Below are 21807 nucleotides of genomic sequence, written 5' to 3' on the forward strand. Positions count from 1 at the left end.
CAGCGACCCAGGCAACAGACTTGATGTACGTGTTCCATTTCATATCAGGAGTAGAGGTCAAGCCCAGAAGCTTGTCAAAAAGTTCAATTTAACTTACTTTTAAGATTTTTACTGAGACAAGGCTACTTAGATAAAATTTTTGGTGGCCAGATTGTTTATCATTTGGAAACGTTGGCTTATTTATCCCATCTTCTGATTTTGTGCAAAATATTTTCGTGGTAGGAGAAAAGAAAATACTGAACGCCACAAGGCAGTGGCACGCCAGTTGAGACTCCGACCACGACAATCAGTTCGAAAATAACTGGATCATTTCGGTGGCCTTTTAGCTGCCTGACTGAGGTAAATGTCCTGAGTAGCGCTATGCTCAAACCCTGCTCACCGGCTTTCGTAGGATCAAGTTTTTCGATTGTCGTGTGAGGAGCCATCACAGTGGAATATTTAGAGGGCTACTCGGGCTAATTTTTGCAAAACCAGATTGCTTCCACTTTAGGGGCGCTGACTCATTTATCTTAACTCCGACCTTGTTTCAGATCCTTTTACGGTGGGGAAAGGTAAATACCGAAAGCCACAAGTGATTATAAGAGTGAGTCAGAGAAAGACGGGAAAAAGCACTCCCGTCATTCGGGTTGTTACTCTACTACGTTTTACCAAGAACACACTTCAACTCGATAGCCATGTTATTTAGTTATTTACCCATGACCATAATACCTGGCGACGATTTTTTCAGAACTCACAATTAAAATTTGTATTTAATATACAACAGTGTTCTTATAACAATTGACGAACAATACAAAAAAGTTCCACTTAACATCGCCAAAATGAATTTAAAATCAACGATTCTGTCGTGAACTGATTACAGGTAAAAAACACAAATCTATAAACGAGTAACTCGAAAATGCTAAAAGAGTGACTTTCATCCTGGTTGTTTTAACTAATAGCAATTTATTGTTCTTCGACAATATACCATTTTCTCACAACTATTGAGACACTTATTTATCTTTCGGACGAAGATAAAACATTTGAAGCGTTTTATAGAATATATGAAGATCTTTTTTACGGTTAACTGACAGTATTCGTCGGATGTTACAAAAGTTCGTCTACTCTTAAGAACATTGGGAATTGGAGATTATAGTAAGTTTGTCGACTATATCCGATTAGTTAAAACAAACTAATTACAATTCTGTTAAACAATTAAATTGTTTTTCAAGTTATTTAGCCCAAATAAAGCTCTCTTTTACAAACGATGGAAGTCGACAGACAATTGTTCACAACATAGAAAACCCGTCGTACATTTTTATCTAGCGTTTATTTAAAATAGACAAATTAACAGGCTGTGGCACTAGCAGCAACCCATAGATACAGTACTATCTCTAGTATGATGGATTATTACAAGCGGGAGAGTCCATGTTGTTTTATTAACCCCGAAAATGTTGTCTCTAAGTCCGCCGATGAGAAGTAATAAATTGATTTAGCGAATTTTCACGATTAATAAGCGAGCAAATATTCAGGTCAGAAAATGATTTTTATTTTAATTTTGTATAAGAATATGCCGTAGTTAGAGGAGAACACGATCATTATGAGGATCGTCTAATCCAAAGACAAAGATATCAGAGGCATATATGCCAATAAGACAAAAGCATGAAATTGATTCCATCAACTCAGAGTATTTTTCCCCTTTTCTCCACATTAAAAAACGACCCTGGTGTCTAACTCTGTCCCGTGGGAAGGCATTGTAAATATGAACCCAGAGTATGAGGGGAATAAGCGATCAAGATTATTTATGAGACGGTTTATGTTGATCCCCCTCAGCATATGCCTAAACAATGAAGGTCAGGATAAAGAGGAAATATAAAAGGCTTTTAACAATTAATAAAAAAAAGAGAAGATATTATTGTGGGGAGGTAAGGGAAACCTACCTACGAGCGAACTCGTGCATAACTCATGAATACGGCTACAACTCAGGTTGGGTGAAGGGAGTCTCAAGTGATTGACTGCGTGAGAGAGATAAGTGAAAGTACTCTCGTCATCCGGGTTATTAATGTACTACGTAATATCCAGTTTATACTATGCGGCTTGATATCCTAGTCCGTGTTATTCTTTCACTAACCTATGACCATAAACCATGCAATAAAGATTCTACTTTTAATTAACAGGAAGTGATTGTTAAGTTTATTTCGTGGCATGATCTTACTACATATATACTCGTTTTCCATAGGATTTTGTCTTTTTTATTGTTCGTAGAATTTTCTCGGACCCCATCGCCGTTTATTATATTATACCATGTTTTTAATCAGATGTTTTAAACAACTGCATTGATACATTCATGACTACGATAACTTTCTGCTCATTACTGAAACATTTATTGTTTTTACTTCTGAGATTAAGCATAATGCGCTGAAAACCCATCAATTGGGTCACATTTTATTATATTCCTTTTAAAACGTCTCATTATTATAATTAACTCATACAGTATGAAACATTACATCTTTCTCATTATTTGAACAACCACTCTTATTTTCTCCCCGCTCTCTCTCTCTCTCTCTCTCTCACACACACACACACACACACACTCTTTCTCTCAGTCCCACTTCGTGATATGAAAAACGGAAATGTAATAACAAAGAAAGACATACATTTTTCCAATCTAATCGAGAATCATTTAACATAAATTATTGTTTGGTATTAGATGGCTAGTATTTCGTTAATACCATCCCTTTTTCAAAATGAAAGGGAAACCCTTTTTCCAAATGAAAGGGAAAAAAGAATGTCGATTTGTATTTGCTATTGTTTTCGGAAATTAATGGATATACGAAGATCAAAAACACTGCACAACCTCCTTTCTTAGTCCGTTTTTAATCATACGTCACATTACTTCAACACTCAGATTCTTGCATTTCCTGTAGCATTCTTATACTCCTCTTTATTTGATTATATAAATATCTTAATCAAATCGAATGCGGTTAAAGAGATAAGGCTAGCATATCTCCCTTTAGAATGTCGGATGATTAAAATAAAATAAATATGACATTTTAAATTATACAACAAACTTCGTGTAGTTTTGTAAACAATTATAACCAGGAATTATGTTTAGAAAAAGCACATCAGTACGAGATATTCAAAACAGGAGGGCAGATCATATGATACCCCAGATTGATACGTGTAGTAATCTTCGGGTACAGATTCCGATTATAATAATGTTTTTAAACAGAATTCTTTTCTGGTTTTTCTAAGCAACACGCAAACAAGAAATCTGCATTATCTTAATGAGATACACGCTAGTTATATAATAATGTTATAACATATTATGTTAAGATTCATTGTATATTAGTATCAATTAAAAAATTCATCTCGTGTCAGGAAATCTGTAATCAGGTGACATCATATGCTAATATATTATTCGCCAGAGAAGACAAATTTAACAAAAAAATGTTTCTTTTACAGAGATTCACAATGGCGTCCCCTACATGACATCACACTCTTTTATCTCCAATATTTTGCTCCTTTTTATCTAACATTTCATTTCAAATTAAGTGCATTGCTCCTTTCTGTGCAGTTTAATTAATCGCGTGATTCTAGGAGGATTTTTTCACGGCAAATAAATGGTTATTTTTCATCTAAATATTTTCTAAAGAAAAAAAATATTTGCCTTTCTTCTTTTTTTTTTTCCTTCTCGAGCCCCAAACCGATTCATATGTTTATAAAACTGGCGCCTATAGTATTCGGCATATATTTTTTTAGATTTATACGGCCATCGTAAACAGTCTGTTTTCGTTATTTGAAATAGTATTGCCTGCTCCTATATCGCGTGTTGGACGTTAGGTGGCGCTTGTTGTTTGCTTTTCGTTACTTTTTTTGTGTTCTCGGACCTTACAAATTATTTGACATTGCACGACATACTGAAATGGCAAAAGCGCAGTTTTTTCCCCAGTAGCAGTGTCCGGCGATGCATTACAAATAAAATGATAACTTGACCTTCTCTTTATGACAGAACGACTTATAATTTCCTCCCTGACACAAAATCAATTAATTATAGTTGATTTTTGGTCTCCCATCGACTAGAGTCTCGATCAGGCCTCTTGCGAAAGCGTAATTGTTATTTTATAGTTTACAAAAATTGTAAAATTAAATAAGAAAAATGACGGGCAGCATGTGTTGCATATTTTTGATCCTCAAGACAGGGATGGATCTAAACCTGCTAACATAAGGTTTGTCCCGATGTCTTCTATGTTTTACTTGTTTGAGCTTTTATTTAAAATGAAAATAATACCGGTAGTTCTACTGATGAAATACTTGCCCCGGTGTATGATGGGAAAGTGGAGAAAGAATTAGGGGTAATGAGCTACTACCTCTCTGTGAGTAATGTGTGGGAGAGTTAAGTTTGCCGGAAGGAATGTAGGAAGGAACGATAGTAGATTAAAACGAATGATAATAATCGGAAAACACGGAGCAAATACAGGTATCTAGTAGAAGCACCCTGCAATTTTATGTTTTGTCGGCGTTTTCAAAGCTATAATGTCATTTTGTAGATGGAAAAAATCGTTAGAATTTTATTATCATTATTATTATTATTATTATTATTATTATTATCGGCTCACAAGGAGCTTTCACACAGGTCATCAAAGATTTCATTGAATAAAGTCTGTGGTGTTTCCTGGGATCTTGTTAACAACAAGCCTTACCAAATTTTCTAGTACTCTCCACCTCTTTCGATTACATTTGCAAATAAATTTGCGTTATCGCAATAGCTGCTTGCAAATGATTTCTCCTTGGCAGCGGCCATTGGTCTTTGGTGTTCTTGGTTCTATGTTAGATTTCATGATTTGTCTCTGCAGCAGCTTCTCTTGTCTGCGCTTTTGGTTCGTCTGTGTTAGTCTCCACATTCAAGAGTTTTCTTTAATATTTCAGCTGTTTTCGTTATTGTTGTGCGTTGCATTTTCCAATCATTCCTTTGATTCCAATTTTTCCCCATTCTTTTTTCAAAGTTTTTCGGGATTGTTCCTATTGCTCCACTATTATATGTATCATTTTGATTTTCCTAATCTTCCATATCCTTTTCGGCTCTCTGACTATCTCTATGTATGTGATCTGTTTCTATCTTTCTTTGATATTCACCCTGTGGTCAGCTGGAACAGAAAAGTCTACGATTTAACGGGGGTTTCTTTCTTGTTAATTATTACATCTGGTCTTCTTGCTTGGATGGGTTTATCAGTTTATATGTCTATGTCCTATAGGATTTTGTGATTCTCGTTTTCAAGTACTGTTGCCGGATTTATTATTATTATTATTATTATTATTATTATTATTATTATTATTATTATTGTTGTTGTTGTTGTGTCTGAACAAACTGTATCATGTTGATTTTAATAGTAAAGGTTTATGTCTCAAACAAGCAAATCGTAATTGCACATATGAAATTTAGGTCCTGGTAATGCTGATTATTGTTGTCGAGCATCATTCATTCATTTACCTCGAACGAATAAGATTATTATTGTTAACATCCGTTTCCTCTGATATCTTTCTGGTAAAATTATTTCAAGAACGACATTGGGTACTTACGGAAGGGGCTACTTTATACGTTTCCAACATCCCTAAGTAAAAGTGAAACGAACTGGATTCGAACTTGGCTCATCCAGGTTGCTAGTTTCAGAGCGTGCCATCAATCGTAGTAGATTTAACTAGAGCTGGCAGTCTGTCGACAAAAAGGGATACCCTTTGCTTTACCTGCAACCTCTTTGCCACATTAGACACATTGCAAGCCTATCTCTGCTCTATAGTTATTTTCATTACAAATGCTATTCTGAAGCTTCAATTTATGATCGCCCCTGGTAAACCTTCATAAAAACCACTCGCCTTGCTGCAACTACTATCAACAAATTCCTCTACACTCTATTTGTGTCTAAATCTAACGCAGATTCCATGAACATGTTTTCTTTCCTAGAACTGCTTGCAGTGGGATTCTGATCCACTGGCCTGTTTCCCATCCTACTAGAATATTGTCAACTTAGTCCAATCTAAACAATTTCATATTGAGCCGATCCCTAAATAATCAAATTATACACAATTTTCACCACTAACGATAACTACGCCGTTTTTATGGTAGCCACCGTACACTCATTAACCGTTATTCTCGAGTGGCCTTCGGATCTGTATAAGTGGTGACTCTTCTTGTAAAAAATGTATCTACATAAAATTTTATGTAGCGATTTTAAGTCTTCAATTCAGCAATGAACAATACATAAGAAGTTATAGGTAGTATATTTAAAAACATATGTGGTAATCAAGCTACACAGAATGTAAACATGAAGAATCACCACAAGGATGAAATGCGGGAAGTTAGTTGCCATATATATATATATATATATATATATATATATATATATATATATATATATATATATATATATAGTGTTGGTGATGGAAAGGTCGTGTGCAGCGCAAAGGCTGAGCAGCCGTAGGCCGTTGCTATTGCACTTGCCCACTCCATGGTGGCCAAGGACCCGGTCCCAAGTGGAATGGTCCATGCCAACGCGGGCATTGAAGTCGCCGAGGACGATGAGCTTCTCTCTCTGCGGGGTAGCGGAGATGAGGCTTTCCAGATCTTCATAGAACTGGTCCTTGGTATCTTTGGGGTTAGTCATGGTTGGTGCGTAGGCGCTGATCAGTGTGGCGGTTCTTGCCTTGTTGAGCGGGAGTTGCATCTTCCCACCATGTTCCGCCTACCCACCCGTAGCAAGACGTCATGGATGCACCCACGCTCCCACCACTGGCATCTGATTGACTACGTCATCATCAGGGCAAGGGACAGGAGAGATGTAAGATTGACCAAGGCTGTGTGTGGTGCCGACTGTTGACAGACCACCGCCTGATCATATCCAAAATGTGCCTCTACATCCAACCCAAGAGGCGGCCTCAGGGCCAGAAAGTCACAAAGCGCCTTGACCTGGAAAAACTTAAAAGTCCAGATGTCATCCATGAGCTACAGGAAGCAATCAACGATAAGCTATCTGTCCCCTTCACCATCTCGGACACTATCGAAGATCGGTGGGCACACCTCAGAGACTCCACCTACTCCATCGCTCTCGAAATCATTGGACCCAAGCAAAAGAAGCACCAGGACTTGTTTGATGAAAATGACTCTGTGATTCACCCCCTCCTGGAGGAGAAACGCCAACTTCTCCGTGCACATCAGAGTGACCCCAAGTGTTTCGCAAAGCTGCCTTCATCAACATCCGCAGCAAGGTGCATGCCAGACTCCGCTTCATGCAGGATGCCTGGCTCAGCGCCAAAGCAGATGAGATCCAGGAGCATGCCGATAGCCAGGATATGAGGAAGTTTTACGATGCGCTGAGGGCTGTCTACGGTCCCCAGTCCTCTAGCTCCTCCCCCTGCTTAGCTCCGATGGAACAACTGTCTTGAATGACAAAAAGCAGATCCTTGATAGATGGGCGGACCACTTTAACAGTGTGCTAAACCGACCATCTTCCATCAACGATGAAGCCATCGACCGACTACGCCAGGAGCTCGACATCCCACCCTCGTCAGAGGAAGTAAGCAAAGCCATCAAGCAACTTTCCTCTGGGAAGGCCCCCGGCCCAGTCTCAATTCCAGCAGAAGTATACAAAGCTGGTAGACCTACACTGCTTTTAAGACTAACAGAACTCTTCCAATCCATGTGAAGAATTACCGCAAGATTTTCGTGATGCTACTATTGTTCACATTTACAAACGCAAGGGAAATTGTCAGTCATGTGAAATCACCGCGGGATATCCCTTCTTTCCATCGCCGAGAAAATCGTGGCCCGCGTCCTTCTCAACCGCCCGCTGGTGCACCTTGAAGATGGTCTTCTTCCCGAGAGCCAGTGTGGCTTTTGAGCGGGCCGCGGGACGACTGATATGATCTTTGCTGCACGCCAACTGCAGGAGAAGTGTGTCGAGCAGCACCGGAGCCACTACACCACGTTCGTTGACCAGACCAAGGCCTTCGACACTGTTTGCCGAAATGGCATCTGGCGGATCATGAAACAATTTGGTTGTCCCTGCTTGACCCCGTTGGTCACAGGGAAGGGCTCTGAGGGGTCGCCGTCATCCAGGACACGAGCGGTCATACCCTCATGGAACTGCCTGACAATGGAGATGAACCTGCATCTCCATTGTCAGGCAGTTCCATGGGGGTATGACCGCTCGTGTCCTGGATGACGGCGACCCCTCAGAGCCCTTCCCTATGACCAACGGGGTCAAGCAGGGCTGTGTCCTAGCCCCGACGCTCTTCAGCATGGTTTTCTCTGCCATGCTCCAGGACGCTTTCAAAGACAGTCACTCTGACATTGTCATCAAGTACAGATGTGACGGGGAATTGTTTAACATCAAGCGAATGCAGGCAGCCACGAAAGTGAGGGAAACCATCATCAGAGACCTTCTCTTTGCCGATGACTGTGCCCTTAATGCCCCAATGAGATAGAGATGCAACGTCAAATGGACGGATTTTCCACCAGTTGTGACAACTTTGGTCTCACCATCAGTACAAAGAAGACAGAAGTTATGTACCAACCCGCCCCAGGAGATGCATACCATGAACCCGGCATCACTGTCAAAGGACAGAAGATCCATGCTGTGGAGCAATTCACCTACCTTGGCAGCACCCTCTCCCGCACCGCCAACATTGACATTGAAGTTAACCATAGGATCTCCACAGCGAGCAGTGCATTTGGAAGACTTAGAGACAATGTGTGGAAGAGGAGAGGCATTACACTCGCAACCAAACTGAAAGTATACCGAGCAGTCGTCCTGACAACCCTAATCTACGCCTGCGAAACTTGGACGCCATATAAAAGACATGAAAAACAGTTGAATGGCTTCCACCTCAGATGCCTCCGTAATCTTCTCAACATCCGCTGGCAAGACAGAATTCCTGACACAGAAGTCTTGAAGCGCGCGGGGCTCCATACCATCACCACCATAATCCGCAAAACCCAGCTCCGGTGGGCAGGCCATGTCTATCGCATGCACGACAGCCGAATCCCCAAACAACTTTTCTATGGGAAACTCAGCCAGGGAAAGCGGAATGCAGGGGCCAAAAGAAACGATATGTCTGAGAACGTCCCTAAAAGACTTTGACATCAGCCCCTAGTCTTGGGAGAGTCGCGCTGCTAAACGTTCGGCCTGGCGTTGCGTCATCAGCCTAGGAGCCGACAGGGCAGAGAATCAACGCATGACACACGACCAGCAGAGGCGCAAGAGGAGGAAGGAGAGAGCTGCCGGTTCACAGCCTGCCGATACCGCCTTCACGTGTCCAAAGTGTGGAAGAGTCTGCCGAGCACGGATTGGCCTCATCAGCCATCTCATGACCCACAAACCTCTGACGCCGAACTGATTGATACCTTGGTCATCGTCGACTTCGACGGACGAGCAAGAATAGAAGAATATATATATATATATATATATATATATATATATATATATATATATGTTTGTGTGTGTATTAAAAAATGACTATATTTTAATTCTGTGTGTATGAAAATAATTAAGATATTTGGAAAATGTTATACTTATCAGCCATTTAAGTAATTAAAGTTCGGCCCTTTTAGAGACTTCAGAAAAAGCAGTCAAATTAAGCACATGCCGACATTCAGTCGTTGAATACTCTCCAAATGTTTACTATGTATGCCTGTCGACATGGACTTTATAGGTCTTTAATTTCCTTTAATTATTGTGTAAATGGCCAGGGTCCTTATGGTAACATTCCTGCCTAGGAAGCCAAAGTGACTTTGTCACTGAGTTCGAATCTCTTTTACAGCAGTACGTATCATTTCCTACACTGACGATTCCGTACGCATAAAAATCTACTGCCTGTCAGTAAAAAATATTGTTAATATTTATTTTCAAATAGTATATATTCATGTATATATATATATACTACTGCTACTACTACTACTACTAATAATAATAATAATAATAATAATAATAATAATAATAATAATAATAATAATAATAATTTCCTGCACAAAATGCTCGAGAAGAGTCAAAGATGGCAAAAAAAAATAAGACAATATAGCACGTACCATATTTCCACGGAGAGTTTGAACCGTCAATTTCTAGAGAATATCTACGGTCGCTGCTAACGGGAAATCAATTATAAACGACTTTTACGATTCTAAATTATTTGTAAATGGTATAGATTGGTAAGGAATTTGAGAAAACTTGCTGTCACTCAGATTCCGTGGGAAATCGCCGGTTATTCACAGTTAACCATTTTTGATACTGATTTGTGTAAAAAAAATCCTTTCGTGTGAAAAAACATACTACTACTACTTCTATTATTATTAATAATAATAATAATAATAATAATAATAATAATAATAATAATAATAATTATAATATAATATAATTATTATTATTATCAGAAACCAACACACATAAACCGCGAATACCAACCAATAACTTGAATACTGCAATAGAAATAAAACGATAACATAATACGATTACAAGAAAATCGAAATCGCAAAATGTAAAATTATTCCCTTCCACCCCCTCCCCCTAAATAAATGGTGGCGTCTACATCGGATAGATCTACACTATAGTTATGAATGGTTGGAAAGGACCGATTAAAGAAAGCACTACCAGACCTACACTCAAAAAGTGCGGCGAGCACCTGGGTCTTGGGAAGGTTTTCTTGCCACCCGCACTCCAATGAATACCAAAGCTCACTGGTAAACGGCTGTTGCGATAACTTAGAGTCGTTTGCGCTGGTTATCAAGAGAAACAGAGAGCACTGGGAATATGTGGGGACTTTTTTTCACTTACTCAGGGAAATACCCCATATTATTGCTAGTGAGTGATCGCTGGCAATTACATGTGTAACTCCTAGTGCATAAACAATAATACGCAATTATGGATTCTAAATAATTAAATAGAAGTGTTCCAGGATGCCGAATGAAAATAAATTAAGAGAATGAGGGCCGTTCCAAAATGAAGGCCTTCTGTTTTTAACTCAAAAGACGGGAGTGCTACCATTAAAACGAGCGACATTTTGCGCCCCAGAATTTATTTTTCGGCATAGTCACCAATATTTTCAATGTACTTTTGTCAGTTTCACTGGTCGGACGTGAAAGTCCAGAGCGCGCTTTGTGATTTACATCTCTACCACCATTTTGAAATCGACGAACTGGTCTCCTAAGTGTGCTGACATTAAATGCATTGGCTTTGTAAACATTTAACAAACGTCGATAACAATTGATCGGTTCAATTTTTTTTTTTCTGCGTGGAAAAATTCAATGGCACGTCTCTGCTTCTGACGCACGTCTAAGATAAGAGTTGCTTTTTTTAATATCAAATATGTTAATATTTACAACATTAGAACTAATACGGTTTTTCCTATATTCACCTGATATGTAAAGTGTAATCCCTTAAACCAAGATTATAGATGATTTGAATAAAATATTCAGTTTACTTTTTCTTTTGGTACATTTTGACCTTCAAATAAATATTTGAACCTATACAATGACAACAACAAATACAAATGGTATTGTTTTAGTTATACGCTTCATTATGCGAGCGGATCTGCCTAAAAGTTTCAAAAATATTACAATAAATACTAAAATGAACAAGTAGGTCGATTGACTTGAAATATATCAGGATTTTATGATCGTATAATTTTTTTTTTTTTTTTTTGCTTATGACTACCACCGAATTATGAAGTTGAATTTGAAATTTTAAAAATTTGAGCTTTAAATTAATAAAATAAATGAACAGTCCTATGAAATATTCTTTTTATCCCGAGATCGAGAAAAATACTGTATGTAAACGATTGTTCAGCTTCAATATACTTTTAGAGCCAATGCAGGCATCGTTTGTAGAATACATACTTTACTGATTTGAGATAAAGTATTGTTTGATGTGAGGTTCAGTTGTATTTCTAATTTCAATTTCAATCGTTTAAGTTGAGATTCAACTCTGATTATATTTTTAATTTGCTGTTCAACATCCTAATTTCATTATAAAGACGGGTAGAAATACTCAACAGGCTGAATTGTCTCCTTTGAGTCATTTAACAACCAGAAGTATTTGTTACTTAAGCTTAAAAGCTAGCTCAGAAAAAATAAGTCGAACCAGCCTTTGCATGTTTTATTATCCAAGAATAAAACATACAATTGAAAACTTCAAGTTTATCACCAGTATCTCGACCCATATCTCAAGGGTATAAATAAGTTCTAATATCGATTTATTTATATAGACATTATTCGTAACTATAGTAAATATTTTATCAAAAAGTCCGGAAGCGACTTCAAGAAAAGGTTTCCTCAAGCAACTAAAAAAAGGATTCCCCTCTCTGTATCTTTTAAACACACATGCACACACACACACACATACACACACACACTCTCTCTCTCTCTCTCATTCACACGCACACTCACACTCTCTATCTCTCTTTAAAGGTGTTGCTGTGCATGTATATCTTCTGCTACTAATTTATTGCTATATCGTCGCTAATTTCTCTTTATTTTTTAATATCGTATCTATTTCTGTTTTCATGTATCACTTTTATGTGGTTGCTAATCTCTCTTTATGTTTCTTAATACCTCATTATTGATGATTGTCGCTCTTTATTTTTATTACTAATATCCATCTATCACTCTAATCTATCACTTGTTGCTAAATTTTCGATGTTAAACTTACGTTTTGTTCTTAATCTTGCGCATATTACTGCTCTTTATTATTGTAATGTTCTGACGCTTTGGCTGTGATCATAGCCTACTATCTGTGTTTACTATGGCAGGCGGGACCAAAGGTTAAAACATTATTATTATTATTATTATTATTATTATTAATAATAATAATAATAATAATAATAATAATAATAATAATAATAATAATAATAATAATAATTGGTTCTAGCAACGGCAGGTCGCTGGATCGATTATTATGATTTAAAAAAAATAAACAAAAAATGATTGACAGCTGAAATAATAAGTAGACGTAAACATGATTTTTGGTTTGCACAAACAAATAACTTGATTGAGGTTACATCAGCTGTTGGTCTTTGACATGTGATCAGTAAGCCGTTATCTGAATATCAGAGAGAACGGAACATTCAAGGGAGAGTTGGTCTCTCCATGACGCAGGGAGCGGCTTTTTCTCAGGCAGCCAAGATGTGTAGACGTTGTAATCTCTGAAGATGCCGACCGGAATCATGAAAATAAATGTTCGCATATAATTGAGGTGTTATAAAGGCAGGGATCAACTGTGTCATATGTTATATATTGGATGAGATATAAAAACAGGCATATTACAAAGTCAGGCGGGAGATATTAGAAAGATGATATTTTTGTTCTCCGAACGACACCGGATAAACGTATAAATCGTATGTATGTTGTTTACCCATGGGGTATGATATCGACGTATAAACTGAGTCATGTTGTATAAGAGAGTTATCACACGGGTATATATTGCAGTTCATATTTACATAAGGTATCATTTTTTATAAGAAGAATAATCTATACTTTATACCTTTCTTTCTTCAAAAGTTCTATCTTCACTGCTTAGCTCCGTGACAAAACATCAAAATGACCTACATCATAACCAATTGAGACCTCTGTTCGTTCTTCAAAAGTTCTATCTTCACTGCTTAGCTCTGTGACAAAACATCAAAATGACCTACATCATAACCAATTGAGACCTCTGTTCGTTCTTCAAAAGTTCTATATTCACTGCTTAGCTTCGTGACAAAACATCAAAATTACCTACATCATAACCAATTGAGACCTCTGTTCGTTCTTCAAAAGTTCTATCTTCACTGCTTAGCTCTGTGACAAAACATCAAAATGACCTACATCATAACCAATTGGGACCTCTGTTCGTTCTTCAAAAGTTCTATCTTCACTGCTTAGCTCAGTGACAAAACATCAAAATGACCTACATCATAACCAATTTAGACCTCTGTTCGTTCTTCTTGTCTGCGAACTATGATTTAAATGTCAGTTTAACACAGATGTTAATGACATTTAAATCATAGTTCGCATACAAGATAAAATAGGTTTTCAGCATTTGATAGTGTCTATTGTTATAATCATAAGTGTACACATTCATTTTGTGAGCTGTATTTCCACATACTCTTCATTATAGTGGTATGTTTCAATAGTTTTCGAAAGAGAATGCGAGATTGATTGTGTTTCTCTATTTAAGTGTCCTTTTCCGAAACAACTATTGTGTTTTAAACACTGAATAAAAAAGTATAAAATTATAAGTTATTTTCTTAGATTAAACACTAGCAGAACAACCCAGTATTGCCTAGAGCAAAAGTGTGACCTATTTCTCTTTTTCTACCTCTCTCTATCCTCTTGATATCTTTTTTCTCTAATCCCGTCTTTCTCCTCTATACACTTCCCAGTCTATTCCTTTCTAGCTCTGCATTCACAACTCATCGTTATTTATTATATCTCTTAAGTATTAGTCATTTTCTATTTCAAATTAGTATATGATAAAACCCCTCTCTGAAAATAGCTGAGCGAACTGATCTTTAGAGAATACATGTTTTCTCTACATTTAAGGCAGCATTCATCCGGGCAATGCTGTTCAAGAGTTGTAGATGTTTATTTTGTAGTTTTTTTTTTATCCGGAACATACACATGCACATTTATATAGGAAACTGCTCTTTAAATAATCGATTATTTAAATTTAAAAAAAGATATTTATCCGCTTCTCTCAGGTCATCTGTATTTTCACAACATTTTAACATATCAAGTGGCAATTTGGCATGATATAAATATATTCTTACATATGATATCTTACTCTTAATAAAAAGTTCAAGTGTGTCGTATTATTATTAACTTGTCTGGCGACTGTAATTGCAGTTTAGTAATGAATGTTATATGCAAAGAGTCTAGCACCCACGCCAAAAATGGTTTCGAATTGTTGCATTTTTATTTCGCATTTATTCCAGTAGTTTGCTTTTTATCAACAAGTCTAATAATTCTTTTTTCAAAATTATGCAAATATTGATTTAAAGAAATATCTTTTGACATCCAAGTAAAGCAAGTATTGTATATTTCTAGCATTCGGTTAGGGTTTAATAAAAGTCATGTTTTATAGTATGCAAAAAGCAAACCAATTTAGGTTTTTTTTCCTCGTTTTTTCTAAATAATACAACGACTATGCTTAATTCTTCGGTGAGATGTGGCTGGATTTTTGCAAGATACTAAAACTGACTGTAAAGAATATCAATGGTTGAAAAGATCGATTGATTATCGTTCCATCATAAACTGTTTTTATTGCTTCCAATAGTGAAGCGGAAATGAGATTTATTTTCACACTGTTATTCTTTTAATCCATTATTCCATTATTGTTTGTAATCGTTAGTCTTCGAATTCCCCATAAACTTTCTGTAAGTTATATGAACATAAACGCATGATTCTGATTGGGCCACATTCTTCAGGGACACTTCTAGTTTGTCCCCAAGGTGTTAAAATCGAACCAAATGACTTAAAATGGATTTTATGTAAGTATTTAAAATGTTCTTCAAAATGTATCGACATATATTTAAATAAAACAAGTTCGCTGGATATAAAGAAAACACGGTTTGCCTCTTAGGAAAACTGAAAATGTCAATCAATATAGCAATAAATCTATTTTTCACAATGCCACGAAATTACAACTCCACAAGAGTTTCAGGAAAATTTAAAGAGTCACAATTTAATAAAGAAATATTACCTCAAAATCTATAATAGAATACAGGCATACGTATCATTTCACTGTCTATTAGTTTTGAGAATACAAGTAGGTTTTCTATAAAAAATGTTTACAAAGAAATTTTAAAATTTATCGACTTTGTCTGCGCGTCCAACACTGACATATTTCAATTTCTTGCATTTTGGTAGTCTTATGTTACTCCTCTATTTTGGTAATCTTTCAGTAGTCTTATATTACTCCCCTATTTTGATAGTCTTATATTACTCCTCTATTATGGTCGTTTTATGTTACTCCTCTATTTTGGTAATCTTTCAGTAGTCTTATATTACTCCTCTATTTTGGTAGTCTTATATTACTCCTCTATTTTGGTAGTCTTTCGGTAGTCTTATATTACTACTCTATTTTGGTAGTCTTATGTTACTCCTCTATTTTGGTAGTCTTATTTAACTCCTCTATTTCGGTAGTCTTATATTACTCCTCTATTTTGGTAGTCTTATATTACTCCTCTATTTTGGTAGTCTTATGTTACTCCTCTATTTCGGTAGTCTTATATTACTCCTCTATTTTGGTAGTCTTATATTACTACTCTATTTTGTTAGTCTTATGTTACTCCTCTATTTCGGTAGTCTTATGTTACTCCTCTATTTCGGTAGTCTTATGTTACTCCTCTATTTTGGTAGTCTTATATTACTACTCTATTTTGGTAGTATTTCGGTAGTCTTATATTACTACTCTATTTTGTTAGTCTTATGTTACTCCTCTATTTTGGTAGTCTTATGTTACTCCTCTATTTCGGTAGTCTTATATTACTCCTCTATTTTGGTAATCTTATATTACTCCTCTATTTTGGTAGTCTTATGTTACTCCTCTATTTTGGTAATCTTTCAGTAGTCGTATATTACTGCTCTATTTTGGTTGTCTTATATTACTCCTCAATTGGTAGTCTTATGTTACTCTTCTATTTTGGTAGTCTTTCGGTAGTCTTATATTACTCCTCTATTTTGGTAGTCTTATATTACTCCTCTATTTTGGTAGTCTTTTAGTAGTCTTATATTACTCCTCTATTTTGGTAGTCTTATGTTACTCCTCTATTTTGGTAGTCTTTCGGTAGTCTTATATTACTCCTCTATTTTGGTAGTCTTATATTACTACTCTATTTTGGTAGTCTTATGTTACTCCTCTATTTTGGTAGTCTTTCGATAGTCTTATATTACTCCTCTATTTTGGTAGTCTTATATTACTCCTCTATTTTGGTAGTCTTATGCTACTCCTCTATTTCGGTAGTCTTATATTACTCCTCTATTTTGGTAGTCTTATATTACTCCTCTATTTTGGTAGTCTTATGTTACTCCTCTATTTTGGTAATCTTTCAGTAGTCTTATATTACTGCTCTATTTTGGTTGTCTTATATTACTCCTCTATTTTAGTAGTCTTATGTTACTCCTCTATTTTGATAGTCTTTCGGTAGTCTTATATTACTACTCTATTTTGGTAGTCTTATGTTACTCCTCTATTTTGGTAGTCTTTTAGTAGTCTTATATTACTCCTCTATTTTTGTAGTCTTATATTACTCCTCTATTTTGGTAGTCTTATATTACTCCTCTATTTTGGTAGTCTTATATTACTCCTCTATTTTGGTAGTCTTATATTACTCCTCCAGATAAAAAATGTAATCATTCGTTGTTTTCATTCGTAGAAAAGTTTACTTTTCTGTTTTTCAGTAACAGCCTGTTTTATTACAAAAGTCTTTTCTTGTATTTATTTTCAGTTTGTTTTGCACGTTCGTGTAAAGAAAGACAAACTGCGTTTTTCTATCAGCAATAATGAGAGAGAAACGAACAGCAAATCCACTTTAATCGCCTAACCTTTTCGATTATATTTACATTTAACTTTGATTGTCAAGGCTGTATATCTTACATTTATTTTTTAGAATCTATGCGCGAAAAGGTTGTTTTAAAATTAAGGCAATTTACATAATTCTAACTTCATCTATTAAATTTCAATCGCTGGAAGCCTCGAATTAATAAATTAGACAAACCAGCTATTTCATTTGTAACTATTTTCTTAGTGTAAAACCTAGCAATATCATAATTCTCATTTGTTTATACGATTTTTGTTATCAAAAATATGTCTTTTAAGTATTGCATTTTTTTTATTCACCGCATATTACAATTTGTACCTAAGTAGTACTATTAGGAACGACGTCTACAGGTGGACTATGTTAGGAGTTTAACAGGGAGATATTTGTTCGTATTGTATTTAAATTACTTCATAGTATTACAATCAGGGAAGCAGGAAAGGGGGAGGCAATTCCAATGCTTAGTACTTTGAGATAATAAACTATTAGAGTAGAATGTTTTCCGGTATCCAGGATCCTCTACAGTGAAGGTGTAACATTTTGCGACTGTCGGATTAGTAAGGCCTGCTCACACCGAGAGAGCACAAGACATACGATTTCATAACAGCAGATTCCATTAAAATACTTGTGAGGCAGTCAAAGGAATTTTTAAGTATAAGTTTGAACTGTAAGTTAGTTACACATAATTATCTACATAGTAAGAGGTCACCTTTACATCCAATTGTGGCAGATACGATTTTACGCAGTTTTCACAGTGCTATTTTAATAGCTTGAAGGGATTATGAGATCTGATTAAATGGTGCAAGGATAGGCCGATATTTTAACCCATCTTGAAGCATCTTCTATAATATAAATCTCACCTGTTTTTTTTAAATGTATGTATGTCTGCCTAAAACTTTCGACAGAGGCAACGGATTTTCACGGTATCGGAATCGTTTCGAAGCTCGCTGTTCGGACGACAAATATCGAAAAATTGGCTGAAAACATTAATTCCTTCAATCTCAACTTGGCACTTTTTTTACAGGAAGGGGTCGGTTTTTTCGCCGATATTTTCGAAAGTCATCCGCTCTTTTCGATTGACTAGCCTTAATTTAAACTGCTCGCCACTTCCGATTTGGCGATGGGTGCAACATCAAAGCCGTAACGTTTTTGTTTTCACGTTCTTTTCCTCCTTCACAATACGAGTACGAGCCAGCCTGCTTACTACCACTTTTTATTTTTTGCTCAACACACACATCCAAACACCCGGGCAACGCCGCGCTACGCCACGCACCAGGCTAGTGTTTTATAAATAGTATATGTACGTTCTTTGTTACTATTGTAGTGTTCAGCTTTGCAGATAATGATAACTCTTACTATATTCTTACTATAGAGATCGGAAGAGTATGTCTCTTGATGGTAATACACGAGTCCTGAACTCGTGGCAGTCAGACTAACGTATACCCACGGTCTTTATTTGTTTTACTTGCTTTTCTCTGCAATATATGTTGCTTCTCTTCTTAACAAGATTTTCCCTCGAACTTTTACGGGACTACAGGGGTCACTTACTGTGATATTTAAGATTTGTCATCGTTCTGGGTTAATTTAATATGGAAGACATGTCTACTGTATACGGTTAATTATTTACCGTTACCTTTTATTACAGCGTATCAAAATTTTTTGTGAATGTAATGTTTAAAATACTGGAACTTTGTCAATGTTTGTCGGGTTTCAATACTGTGGAGATTAAAAACCAGTTTTGTCTCTTGAACGATATGTGAAGAGTTGCTTCTCTTGTCTTAGTTTATGCAGACGTACGATTAAAGGTTTTATGTAAGTCATCTTCCCTTTGACTGTTTATATATAAACGAGTGTTTTACGTGTGACCTCTCTCTTCAATGTAGTCATGTAAATAAACAGAGGTGTCTATGTGTGTAAAGCTAAAAACATGTTACGTTGTTAATTGTTTGTTTCCTTTTGTCAACCGTTGATCTGACTTCTCATATGAATTTTAGTTGAAACAAGCAAAACTGTGTGTTTCTATTTAATTCATAATAAACTAACAATATTTGTTACTTAACCTACAGACAACACGACGTATTTAACTAGTATTTGATTACAGACTGCTCTTATTACTAAGTAAAGCCTAATGGGGGGGTTATGTCTTTGCCGGTGCATACTATGCATACTAAATTCGATAAAATTGAAGTCAAGATATCCCATGACGGTTGCATATACACGAATCACGCACAATAAGTAGTATTTTTAAATCGTTTACAGAATATATATTATTAGGGACTTTTAAAAATTCAAGTGTGATTTTTGTTTACGTTTTTAATATGTATTGTGATTAATCACTGTTTTGTTAATATATCTCTTTTCTTCTTGTTTCCAGCACCTGTTGTGTCTGTTGTTGCAAGCACTTAGTTGCATTGCTCTAAACCCCAGTTACCATCCGGTCCTCAGCGAAGCGGATATTGCTGACATGTTAATGCAGCTACTTTTGCCGTCGGACGAGTGGTATTACACCAACCATAGCACCAAATACGCAAAATTTGTCAAATACAACGCCGCCAGAATTCTTGTTTATATGGGACTTCTGCATAAATTAGGGGGACGAGTCGACCTGTTCGATCGAAAACGTGAGTTATTCGTTATTTTCACTTAATTGAATTCAATTTCAATACATGTTTAACATTCACCAATTTAGAAATACAAAATTACAATATATATATATATATATATATATATATATATATATATATATATATATATATACGAATATAATACATGTGTATGCTGAGTGTATATTAAATGTATATGTATACATGATGTAGAAGTATTCTTAGTAGCAATTATTGATAGTGTTTATATACGTATATACATTTCTATATAATATAATAAACTGAAAAGCTTTTACTAAGGTAGTGAAAGCATTAATAACACACACACACACACACACACACATATATATATATATATACATATATATATATAAATATATATATATACTTAATTACCAATTGATTCATTCCAATAACCTGCATTGATTAACTTTTAACTTTTTTTATATTTCTTTTCCTTATCTTACTTTTCTCTTATTTATTTGTGCTTAATTTGTCCTGATTAATTTATATTTTATAATTTAATATTTAAATCGAACGTTATTGTAAGTGTGTTTTATTTTTTTAAAAATTCTTGAACTCCTAAATTTTCAAATTTTTCAGATTTTAAATGATTTTTAACGCTTTTATAAATTAAAAAAATAAACTTGTATAATATTTTATTTTCTCGTCTTGTATATTCTTTTAGCATTTATTATTCTCTCTAGCTTATTCTCTTTTTTTACACCATCATATCAATTTTCCTAACAAAATATTTTCCAGTTCTAATCTCATGTTTTTTCCGTTTCGAATTTCAATATTTTTGAAGTCGATGTCGTCTTTTTACCTTTACCTTTATCATGCCGGTTTTTTCTACTCTTTTGACGAGATGAATTTAACTTCGAAATGCCATGGCTTTAAGATGTTTCTCATCCATTCCTCTTTCTGTAACCCTTATTGACTCGATCCTGTAATAATGTTCCCATGTAACTCTACGATTTATCCTCGTAGTCTTAATATGCACATATATATATCATATATATATATATATATATATATATATATATATATATATATATATATATATTAAACTGTAATTCAATGAATTTCAAAAAACTCTTATTGAAATGAAATGAAGTGGTTGAGTTTCATATCAAAGAATTTTTATTATTCTAAGCAAGACAAAGAATGTTTTAGAAAGTTTATCTCCTTAACCTATAGGGTTTCGATGTCTACCATCTCACCAGAGGAGTGAAAATATTAGCAAATAGTTATAAAGGTATGCACCCTATTTGCTAAAGTCAGTGAGACATGGAAAGTCAAAGTGAAAATAAATTTATCAGAAGTTCTGATGAATTTATTTTCACTTTGACTTTCCATGTCTCACTGACTTTAGCAAATAGGGTGCATACCTTTATAACTATTTGCTAATATTTTCACTCCTCTGGTGAGATGGTAGACATCGAAACCCTATAGGTTAAGGAGATAAACTTTCTAAAACATTCTTTGTCTTGCTTAGAATAATAAAAATTCTTTGATATGAAACTCAACCACTTCATTTCATTTCAATAAGAGTTTTTTTGAAATTCATTGAATTACAATTTAATTTATTTGCTCTATCTTGAATATCGAGCAATTCTCGCTTAGATGGGATAACTTATAGAATATTACTGCCAGTAATATTTTG

General features: G+C 35.4%; 1 protein-coding gene across 1 annotated transcript in view; it reads left to right on the plus strand.

Moving 5' to 3' along the window:
* Positions 1–21807, plus strand: part of LOC145283595 (uncharacterized) — a 3312299-nt gene that overhangs the window by 2439707 nt on the left and 850785 nt on the right. Inside the window, exon 9 of the mRNA XM_080132527.1 lies at positions 19913–20159. Coding sequence (XP_079988653.1) covers positions 19913–20159 — 247 coding nt within the window. The remainder of the gene's footprint in view (positions 1–19912; positions 20160–21807) is intronic.

This window comes from Euprymna scolopes, chromosome 8, assembly GCF_053919585.1.
Source record: "Euprymna scolopes isolate OS-2025 chromosome 8, ASM5391958v1, whole genome shotgun sequence".
Lineage (NCBI taxonomy): Eukaryota > Metazoa > Mollusca > Cephalopoda > Sepiida > Sepiolidae > Euprymna > Euprymna scolopes.